At 38.0% G+C, this 12,048-nt stretch overlaps 1 protein-coding gene across 1 annotated transcript in view; it reads left to right on the top strand.

The window, feature by feature from the left end:
* LOC147718813 (xaa-Pro aminopeptidase 2-like) overlaps positions 1–12,048 on the top strand; it is a 598,118-nt gene that overhangs the window by 518,406 nt on the left and 67,664 nt on the right. Inside the window, exon 16 of the mRNA XM_086918810.1 lies at positions 10,508–10,568. Coding sequence (XP_086774936.1) covers positions 10,508–10,568 — 61 coding nt within the window. The remainder of the gene's footprint in view (positions 1–10,507; positions 10,569–12,048) is intronic.

Raw genomic sequence — 12,048 nt, 5'->3', positions numbered from 1 at the left:
AGCGTTGGATAGCGTAGGGGTAAAAATTACTATTCCCACTCCAGAGAGTGCAAAAGTAGGGAAAGCGTTGGATAGCATAGGGGTAAAAATTACTATTCCCACTCCAGAGAGTGCAACAGTAGGGGAGGTGTTGGTTAGCGGGAGGGTAAAAATTACTATTCCTACTCCAGTGAGTGCAACAGTAAGGAAAGTAAATACTTCATATATTAATTAAAAATATATATATATTAATATCAATTACAAATTAATTAAAAATAATTACCAATTTAATATAATATTATAATTAATCAATTAAAATTACAAATAAAAAATATTTATTAAAAATCAGTACCTATTAATACAAATTAATTACCAATTTACAATTGATTTATTAACATTTGAAAAAGAATTAATAATTAACTGTTCAACTGTTGGCAAGTTACACATCTGCGACATAGCTCAACTTCAACAATACAGAATTTGGGGGTTAAACAATACTTGATATACAAAGAGTAAGACAAGAACAGCATATAGGTCCAACATATGTGCTCCTCAATAAGTCAAACATCACAACAAAGGGGTATACAGTTCCTTTAAAGAGATCAAAAAGAGACAGGTCGGTAGTGAACTAAGAAATCTGCAAGTAGAGATTCCGATTGGTCAGGAGCAAGAGCCCTCACACACATACTAAACATTGAGCTGACACAGTTCATTTTCACTGCTGACAGCCGGATCACTGAAACAATATCGATGTTAAAAATATAGAACTACCATAATATTGAATAAAACATATAGAATGCTAAAATATCGACTTCCTATCTCCAAACAGGTAAGTACAAAAATATTGAATCAAAAATATCGATGTAACAAATATGGCTAGTCAAAATATCAATTTTTTTAAGTGATTTAAAGTAATTAAAAAGTAATGAAATAATAAATATAATTAACTTTAACATACTTAAAATGCTTAAATAACTTTAAAATTAATAAATAATTAATGTAAGTTAAAAAAAACATACAAATGTATTTATTAATACATATATATATATATATATATATATATATGAACGTAATATTAATAAAAAATATAATATATATTTACAGTAGGATAGCCGGAAAGGGTAACATTTACTATTAACACTCCAGTGAGTGCAACAGTAGAGAAAGCGTTGGAAAGCGCAGGGGTAAAAATTATTATTCACACTCCAGTGAGTGCAACAGTAGGGAAAGCGTTGGATAGCGGGAGGGTAAAAATTACTATTCCCACTCCAGTGAGTGCAACAGTAGGGAAAGCGTTGGATAGCGTAGGGGTAAACATTACTATTCCCACTCCAGAGAGTGCAACAGTAGGGAAAGCGTTGGATAGCGTAGGGGTAAGAATTACTATTCCCACTCCAGAGAGTGCAAGAGTAGGGAAAGCGTTGGATAGCGGGAGGGTAAAAATTACTATTACCACTCCATAGAGTGCAACAGTAGCGAAAGCGTTGGATAGTGTAGGGGTAAAAATTACTATTCCCACTCCAGAGAGTGCAACAGTAGGGAAAACGTTGGATAGCATAGGGGTAAAAATTACTATTCCTACTCCAGTGAGTGCAACAGTAGGGAAAGCGTTGGGTAGCGTAGGGGAAAAATTACTATTATCACTCCAGTGAGTGCAACAGTAGGGAAGACATTGGATAGCGAGAGGTTAAAAATTACTATTCCCACTCCAGAGAGTGCAACAGTAGGGAAAGCGTTGGATAGCATTGGGGTGAAAATTACTATTCCTACTCCAGTGAGTGCAACAGTAGGGAAAGCGTTGGATAGCGTAGGGGTAAACATTACCATTCCCACTCCAGTGAGTGCAAGAGTAGGGAAAGCGTTGGATAGCGTAGGGGTAAAAATTACTATTCCCACTCCAGAGAGTGCAACAGTAGGGAAAGCGTTGGATTGCCTAGGGGTAAAAATTACTGTTCCCACTCCAGAGAGTGCAACAGTAGGGAAGACGTTGGATGGTGGGAGGGTAAAAATTACTATTCCCACTCCAGTGAGTGCAACAGTAAGGAAAGTAAATACTTCATATATAAATATATATATATATATATATATATATATATATATATATATATATATATATATATATATATATATATATATATATATATATATATATATATATATATATATATATTAATATCAAATACAAATGAATTCAAAATAATTACCAAATAATATAATATAATTATTAATCAATTAAAAATACAAATAAAAAATATGTATTAAAAATCATTTCCTATTAATACAAATTAATTACCAATTTACAATAATTAATTAACAATTCAAAAATAATTAACAATTAATTAAAAATAAATACCAATAAATAAATAAAACATTTATTCAATTATAATTAAATTACTTCCCACCCTGCTCCCCTATAAACCCACAACCCGCAACAGAAAATAAATTAATAAAATTAACATAATTATCAATTAATCAATTAATTTAAATTAATTACCAATTATATTTTAAATAATTACCAATTACAAATTTAAATAACAATTAATTCAAAATAAATACCAAAAAATAAATAAAAAAAATTAAATAATTATAATTGAATTACTTCCCACCCTATTCCCCCATACACCCACAACCCGCTACAGAAATAAATTAATACAATTAACATAATTATTAATTAATCAATTAATTAAAATTAATTACAAATTATATTTTAATTAATTAACAATTAATTAACAATTAATTCAAAACAAATACCAATAAATAAATTAAAATATTTAATTAATTATAATTAAATTACTTCCCACCCTATTCCCCTATAAACCCACAACCCGCTACAGAATTATATTACGCAAAAATTAAATACCATAAAATTAATGAATTAAAATAAATTATAAAATAAATATACACTTTTCACATATATACTAACATAAAAACACTTTAAAAAATTGGATATTCTTAAAAAATTGATATTAACTTACTTACCTCAAATTCGATATTTTTGTTGTCAATATTCTGTCCATTCTATATTTTTGTTGTTTATATTCTGTCCATTCTATATTTTGGTTGTCTATATTCTGTCCATTCGATATTTTGTTCATTTTGTATTTTGTATTCGATATTACTGCTATTCTATTAGATATTTTTGCAGTCTATATTCTTTCCATTTGATATTGTGTCCATTCTATATTTTTTATTCGATAATAATGCAAATCGATATTTAAAACTCGATATTTTGAGTGTATACCGCTGACAGCCATCAACATTTTTAACCAGATAATTGGACTCACCTATTAAACTGTTAGGGTACCACTTAGTCAATTTTAAACCACACTTTTACCAACACCAATCTACACCAGCAACCCCACACTTCACATGCGACAAAAACAAAGATCTTTGGCAAAGAACCCCTTTGTTCACTGCAGCACTGTCCCAATGAAGAGTATGCTCTATGATGAAAGCTGTGTGAGAACTCCTGGTCCTGAGCAATCAGACTTCCCTCCTTACTGATTTCTCAGTTCACTCAGTTCACAGTTGACCTGTCTCTTTTGCATCTCTTAAAAGAAACAGCATACCCCTTTGTTGTGACATTAAAACAATATGTATAAAGAGACTAACCATTGTCTCTCCGCCAATTGTGTGGTAGCACAATGGTAATAACGTGCCAGAGGTTGCAGCATAGAGTCAGGCAAATCAGATTAACCATCTACATAAACCTAAATCCCATCATCCTTAGTACACTCTGCTTTGATCCACCTTTCCTGCTTGCACTCTGGTGTTTTTTCCTGCAATCTCTTCACTTCTTTGCACACATCATCAAAGGTCAGCAACAGATTAATAGATGTCTCATACTCAGATGAATTTGAAAAATCTCCATTGAACGTGCAAGACCCAAGAGTGCTGTATCTGTTAATCTTGTCCACATAGCAGTTGCTAGCTGTCTCAAAATTATCTTTGCTCTTGTGTGCTACACATTTTACAATGTCCACATTTGTCCGGAATCTGCAATGCCTCAAGAAGTTCCATAGAATAATGCCCATTTCTGACAGGGAATCCAGAAGAAGCCATGAGACCTGCATGGGACCATATCTGCCCAAAGCAGTGTACCACATCAAACCCATAATGGCCATCAGTGTAAATGGTGACTCTTAAATTGTCATAGACAGACACAAGGCTCTAGTAGGAGTGGCCAGTTCAGCCACATGTGCAGAGGTTATATTACACAAACAGGAGGCTTTAAGTACACCCTCTAAAGTGCAAACAACAATATGCTGCTTTTAAATCACCCCATTCATCTCTTAGACAAGAGCTGTTCATAAACAACATATAATCAAGCTCTATCAGAGGGACATCTCGAATATTGGGTCCTGATTTGGTCCTTAATTCGGTTACATTAAGGCAGTCATGGCCTTCTCATCATCATCTTCATCAACAACAGGCAATGGCAACAATGTGGCAGGATTGAGATAGAAACACCTTTTCAATGTAATGTTCTTTGTCGCAAGAATAACCTGCTCATAATTTGTAAGTTGACTGTTGGTCATTTGTTGGGTTTGAATGCAGGTCACTAAGATCTCTACGAAATGGGGAACCATGACTGTGAGAGGGTAGCCAATAACAATCCCCTCACACTGTTCATTGCAGATAACAGTTGCAGCCACTTCCATTAGACAACCCAGTATCGTCACGGCTACTGGGTCAAGAGTGGCTGAATGGTAGGCTACGGGGCATTTGGAATTTCCATAAATTTGGGTTAACACCGATAAGGATCACCCTTCCCTCCCAAAACAGTAAATGATACAAAGCTTCTCATAATCAGGCATTCCTAGAGTCAGAGTTCGGTAAGACTTTCTCCCAGCTCGATGAAGGCTTTTTCTTATTTTTTGTTCCATGGTTGTGGATCCGAAACATCCTTGTGTTTAAGCCTCTGTAGAGGCTTGGCCACTAGGAAAATGTTGCAAATCCACTGACAACAGTGGTCCATGATTCCCAGGAACATCCTGATTTCTCATTGCATTTTGGAAGGGTTAATTTGCAATATAGCAGATATTCTCTCGTGCGACACTTTCCTTGCTCCTCTCTCAATGTGATGTCCAAGATACAAGACTTCTTTCTGCGAATATGGTAGCTTGGCTGGGGACACCTTATGCCCATTCTCAGCTAAGTTATTCAACATAACATAACATGTGTACTTGTAAAGCACACATTCACCCAAAGGCATCATGACGCTGAATAACAGATGTTTATTGTGACCCAACGGTACTCATTTTATCGACCTCAGATGTATGAAAGGGTGAGCGGACCCACCAGGATTTCAACCTGTGTCCATGAGGTCGCACACAGGTCCCTGCAGGGGACACATTAGTCCACTGAGCCACTAGACCCAGCCTCGATAAGGCTATGGTTTCTTGCCTGCATGCCTCTTGGGCTGAGAATGTCACCTCTAGGTCATCAATATTTTGGATCAGGACTGAATGACATGGCAACTTTGGAGGTTCCAGATTATTTTTCAAGATATGGTTCAGAATTGGGGGCTCTCTTCCCTTGAGAAACTCTGTACCATGCCAAAACTTAATATTGGAACCAAAACACAAATAGGAACTCACTGTCTCTATGCAATAGAATGCAAAGCAATGCTTGGCTTCCCAAAGTCTTCAAGTGGCTCCCCTTCAGCACCAGGAAACCAGTAACGCATGCCCTCATCACCAGTCGGCGGGACTATGGCAAAGCACTTTATCCAGGCACCACCACCGACCTAACGAAAAGACTCCAGACTATCCAGAATCCAGCAGCCAGACTGATCCTTAACTTATCCAAGATGGCCCACATCGCCCAGCACCTGAAGGACCTCCACTGGCTCCCCATCCAGAACAGATGGCAACTCAAGCTTCTGACCCACTCCAACAAAGCTCTCCACGACCAATGATCCGCAAACATGAACCACTGCCTAAATTTCCACCGACCTCCCAGGAATCTCTGCTCTGCTGCACTCACTTTGCCCTCGCATCAACACCACGCATCCGCCTCTGCCGCTGCGGTGGATGCCCTTTCTCACATCTCACCACCAAATTCCTCCACCTCCTCCACCTCCGCACTTCACCCTTTCCCACCCATTTCAGGAAGAGACTCAAGACCTGGCACTCCAACTAAGACCAGCAGCACAGCACCTGGATATCCTCTCAGGTGATAAGCTGTGCTACATAATCACCTGATTGATTTATTAATGTTTACCTGTGGGCAAACATCTCCCTATGGGCATTTTCAGTTTTGGAGGGGTTTCCACCTCGAGTAAATCTACAGATTCCTTTGACAAAACTATAACTGCGAGTGTTTGCAAGACTGGAAATTACCTGCAAATGTATTGTGAATACCAACAAATACATACATATATGTAGGTTGAACAGAGTTTATTGGAGGACCCATACATCAACCTAAACAAAAGTGCCATCTACAAGTTTTGCCAATAAATACATTTTGCCATGTCTGCAGAATTTCTGAGTATGCAAATAACATTGTTGAATGTAAAATTGAAATGTTCCTTGATCTGTGAAACAGGAATAGGAATTTGCTAAAGGAAATACATTTTTTTATTGAATATGGAATTAGATAATGGCTCATTGTAATGACCCTCAAGTAGCTCAGGGAGGTGAGCTCTGTGGAGGTACTAGAATTAAGAACTGCAGTTTAACCACCACCTCATCATTGGTAAGCAACTGTAGTGTGCCTAATTTAAGACTTAAAGTGGGTGATAGAAGTGGTTGCGGTGCATCAGAGATTAGGTGGCTGGGAGCCCTGGGACACTCCAGGAGTTCCGTACAGCAAGTGGAGTCTGTTAGGGGCCAACTGACAGGGAGCCACCTTGAGCTCTGTCCTCAAAAGAACCAGACATGATACTTTTGCGATGATGATGACAGCTAAGAAAGGCAAGAGTTGCTGGTCCACAAAAGTTTCGGATTTGAGATGCATGGTGTAGCAGAGAAGGGCAAAGGTTGGTAAAGGAGAAGTACTGGAATGCGAATGTAGGCAGATAAGAGGGCCCTTACCAAATATCGCCATCCACTCTTCCAACACTTATCCTACTGATATGAAAAATCCAGTGCTAAAACAAAAGCTTTGTCGCCTTACGGAGGATCGGTGGAGCACTGAGTGGATGGGGTATTCTATGAACCAGGTAAATTACTCTCACTTATGAGAGCTCTTTTCCTCTATCTAGCCCTACCCTGCCACAACAATTCAACCATAGCTTTTTGGCAGGACTTTGGCCACATGGTTCATGCAACAAATATCCGGGTTTTTATCTTGGATTTCTTCCTGAACTCTATTGCAGACTAAAGTGTGCGTCTTATCCTAGGGATCCTGATGCTGTGAGACTTGTCTATGCCCCTCATTCCCCCCTAGCCTCACCAACCCATTTTCCTTCACAGACTTTGATCTGTTTTAAGCCAATAGCTCTGCTCTTAGTCATATTTAGGATTGCTGATGACAGCTGATGTGCTACAAAGGCTCCCTCTCCCACAGAAGCTGTTGTATTTTTCCCAGCCACTGCTGATGCCCTGAACATGATGAATGCCTTGCATGTATTTGTAGACATTTTGAAATACGTGCTAATTAACAATATTTTCAGAATCAAAGTTGTAGAGGTTGTGCATCATCAGTTAAAACAGTAACTATGAAATGTGCCCTAAATATATGTGACTCAGAGCAGCTAGAGTGCCTGGCTGTGCCCTCATTGTTTACATTCCTATTCCATCACAGACCTAGTGCACTAGTGAGTGTATCACGTTTTTCACCACTGCCTTTGTTATCGACAGCACCGCTGTGACACAATCAGCTGTTGGTATTTTCCTTGAGAAACATATCAGTTTGAGTTAAAATGGTGTTGTTGACATTCATGAGTAAGATGTATTTGAAGTCTCACAGACCCTGCAGTAGAACTCTTGAAACTTCCTGTGGAATTGCATCTATAGGATTTGCCATCATAACTGCTGTTATTGCTTGTGTATGTGCAGCCAATAGCCTATTCTGAAACCGGCATGCTGTGAAAGGACCAGACACGCCATTGCCTTTGTTGAGTTTGGGCAAAAAACATGCATAATAAATCCATTTAAATTTATGGCAGTAGGAAATCAAGAGATAACCCTCATGCTTAATTTAGGCCGGTGGCCTCCATGAATATTAATTAGCCTTGTTGTTGTTGTAAAGCTTTTATTCGACATTTTGCCATGAAGCCAACACATAAAAAATACATTTAAACATAATTTTTTTTAAACAAATTAACATCTTTTGAAGATGCAATATGTACATGTATCCAATCCCCAGACAAAATCACGGGTTTATTACAATTCATATGGGGATACATTACTTTTTCACCATTCTTGGTAAATAGGTTACTTCAAATTTATATTTGATTTAATTTACAGACCTAGTGATAAAAAACAACTATATACATTCTATAAGTAGTTAAAATGCCAGTAGTTAAAAAAGCGTTATAATCTATGTTTTTAATCCATATTTTTTCCTAATCAAGCAGACACTGAGGAGGTACCGACTGACACCAAAGGTTATCAGCTGAATAGTCGAAGATCTAAGTAATCTTTCTGCCTCTTTATATGAGCGTATGCCCAAGTTTTTACAAAGGGGTTTAATCCATTTTGTACGTTGTGATTTATATAATGGGCAAAAAAAGAGGATATGTGCCTCGTCTTCATTTTGTTTCAAGTCGCACAGTTTGCAATGTGGGTCATTCCCATTGGGATTAGAGTTTCCCCACCGGCAAGTATTTGCGTTTATTTGTAGAACCCCATATCTATATTGGAGATACATAGTTTTGGTCAGGGGTGGTTCTACCTCGTCCATGAATTGTTCGAATAAGGGGATGTCCTTAAATTGCAAAAACTTGATTGTTAATGAACCAGTGGCACGTTCATGTACATTAGTGTTCATATAGTACCAAAAAGCAGTTTTTACCTGATCTTTACAGTTGGATTGCAAGGAAGTTGGATTTTTCCAGAAGTGTGAAAGACCTATTTTTGTGAGCCATATGGATATATGTCTCAGCCACTTAATTGAATTATAAGTGTCCAGTTCCATAATTTCCATCAAACCCGCTCTATAGTCTGCGAGTTCCGGGGTGGACCATATTCTTACCCAATATAGCAATGGCCTCAACCAACACAAGTAATCTGTACGTTTTAGGTTAATGTCTAGAAAAACGGGGACTAAAGGTGTTCTCGTTGGTAACCTTAACAAACGCCTACAGAACATATTCTCATCAGTATCAAATGTATGATTTGAATAAGGCCCCCAAATCTCGGCGCCATATAAGGCGGCAGATTGTGCTTTAGCTTTAAACACTTCAATCGCAGGAGTTATAGCTTTTGAAGTACTTCCTCCATGGATTTTTAAAATAGGGAGGGAGTTGTGTTTAAGTGTCAACCTACTTTTTTCTAGTTGTTTTACCCAAATCAATTTGCTATCAAACCTGATAACCAGGTAGTCAAAGAATTCCACGTACTCAAGTTTGGTGTTGTATAGAGCCAGATTTTTCTTAAAGGATTTTGGGGGGTTAATGGCCATGTATTTAGTTTTATTTGAGTTAATTTCTAACCCCTTCATTTCGCAGTAACTATTGAATTGGTTTATTAAATTTTGTAGTCCTTTAGGTGTTTGAGATATTAAAATAGTGTCATCTGCAAATAGCAGCGCTGTAACTGCCTCATTGCATAGTTTAGGGGAATCATGATTACATTGTGCCAGATAGGGGGGAATATCATTTACAAATAAGGAAAAAAGGGTCGGGCCAGCACGCACAATTAGCCTTGTTGTAGTCTAGTCCTGAATCTACAGAGAGCAAAGATATTTAGGGCTTGATTAAGAGCTTGGCGGACGGATATCCTGCCCCCATTATTACTAGCTCATTATATTCTTGTGATAAGGAGGACAGGATGTCCACCAGGCTGTGACGGGATAACCCGTCAGCCACTTCTAATTAAGGCCCTAAGGGGCATATTATCAAGACTCGGCGATAAAATTATCACTGCTTTATCTGCAGGAAACTGCCGATAAAGTGGCTATAATGGGCTTAATAATATGCTCTATGGAATTCCAATCGAAGCTCATGTTAAATGTCCTTCACATCTAACATGAGCTTCGATTGGAATTCCATGGAGCATATTATCAAGCCCATTATCGCCACTTTATCGGCAGTTTCCTGCCGATAAAGTGGCGATAATTTTATCGCTAGTCTTGATAATATGCCTCCAAATCCTTTTGCTCGGTAACTAAAACGTTCTAGAGTGGCATGTGCTAATATTCACAAACTACGTCCATTTGGAATGATATATAAATCCTTAATATGAGCAATTTATCGCATATGCTAAAATAGCATCCCCATTTTATCATTGCTCTCCATTACGTGACCAGTAAATTAACTATTCTAGCTGTGTAGTACATACAGGCCTGACTGATCTGATGTTGCATTTTTCGAAAGGAGATCGGTTTTATTTATAATTTGCTTTCCACACCTTTGATGCAGGGATGGAACAACAGACATCACCAGGACTCTGCACTGGGGAACTCCCACAGCGTTTGAGAAGGTAAATAGATAGCTCCACTACCCATTCTCAGTAAAACAGCTCGATTAGCTAATGCCATTGCTGCAGAGATGTTTCTAGAAATGCACGGGGTTGCTAAAAAGCTTGCAGTAATAATGTGGTCTCCTTCATAATGCAAGTATTTCTTCACTGGGGTTTGTTTCTCAAAGGTTCTTTAAACCTATCCAGTTGCTGAGGGTATTGTGCATTGTTCGATAAGTTCTCAGTAGCTCAGTGAGTTAAGTTCATGTTATTTCTATTGACATTTTCTCACATGTTGATTACATGATCCAACTATGATCGCTGAAGGGGTTCAGCATTTGTCACAATGATCTTTACGTACCCCCTGGGGCACAAGTTCTAATAGCAGTTTTATAGCTAGAGTTGGTACTGCAAATGTTTCCTGTGTGTGTGTGCACGTGTGTGTGCGTGTGTGTGTGTGTGTGTGCACGTGTGTTACATGTAATAATACTATTCAATGAGTGAGGGGAGCTTGAGCTGCCTCGCTTCATAAGGTACCTGCTCAAAAGTACTTTTGGGGCGGATCAAGGTCATCCATCAACTCACTTTTAAGAAGGCCTTTGATACATATCCATTGTTAATATTTGTTAAAGACCTCGCATTGTTTAATATCCACCATTGTACAGGAATGCTGAAGAAAATATAGGACTGTACTTCTAATCTCCTGTATAATTGTCTTTCTATTTCAACAAGTTTTTGTCCACGGTTGCTGGCTGCTTTAGTACTATACTTGAATATTGTATTGTTTTGTATTGTAATTTCATTTATATAGCGCTTACTACCACTGACAAGGAGTCAAAGCGCTTTTTCGGCAAGTGGCACTCCACTCCGGAACCCAAAAGGATTAATGGTGAATTAGTATAGTGAAATATGAAATTAATTTGTGGTGGATATGTTAGTCTGTTATTTGGAATGAGAATGACAGTGGAGGAATAGAAGAGGGAAAGGTTTGCATTTATATAGCACTTTTTACGCCTGATGAGGTGTTGAAGCGCTTTTTGGCGAGGAGCACACTACTCCGGAACAAAAAAAAAGATTGGTGGTGAATTGGTCTAGGGAAATATGGAAGTCATTTGAAGAGTGGACATGCTAGTCTGCTATTTGGATTGAAAAGGATAGTGGAGGGATGGAAGAGGGATAGGTTTACACAAGGAGTCCACCTTTCGCTTCTTGTGGAGACAATCCATTAAAATGCCTTCTTGTTGCCTTTCCTCAGGTCAGAGTCAAGAATAGCGCATGGCTACTTATTGCAGAAGATGTTCAAATAGGGGAAATCTTCATGACATTTATAATTAGAAAAGATAGATGGTTCACCTACAATGCAGTCACTGGAGAACTTAACAGTGTGCTTCGTGAAAAGGTATTTAGTGGTGGAAGTCCCTCCCCTCCCCCCGCTCTATCAGGCATGTCTACCCACACTTCAATTAACTCATTCAGAATAGTGGCACAAACTGCTGCAGTT

This window comes from Lissotriton vulgaris, chromosome 4_1, assembly GCF_964263255.1.
Source record: "Lissotriton vulgaris chromosome 4_1, aLisVul1.2, whole genome shotgun sequence".
NCBI lineage: Eukaryota > Metazoa > Chordata > Amphibia > Caudata > Salamandridae > Lissotriton > Lissotriton vulgaris.
The sequence above is the reverse complement of the archived record's forward strand: the minus strand, read 5'-3'. Positions and strand labels throughout refer to the sequence as shown.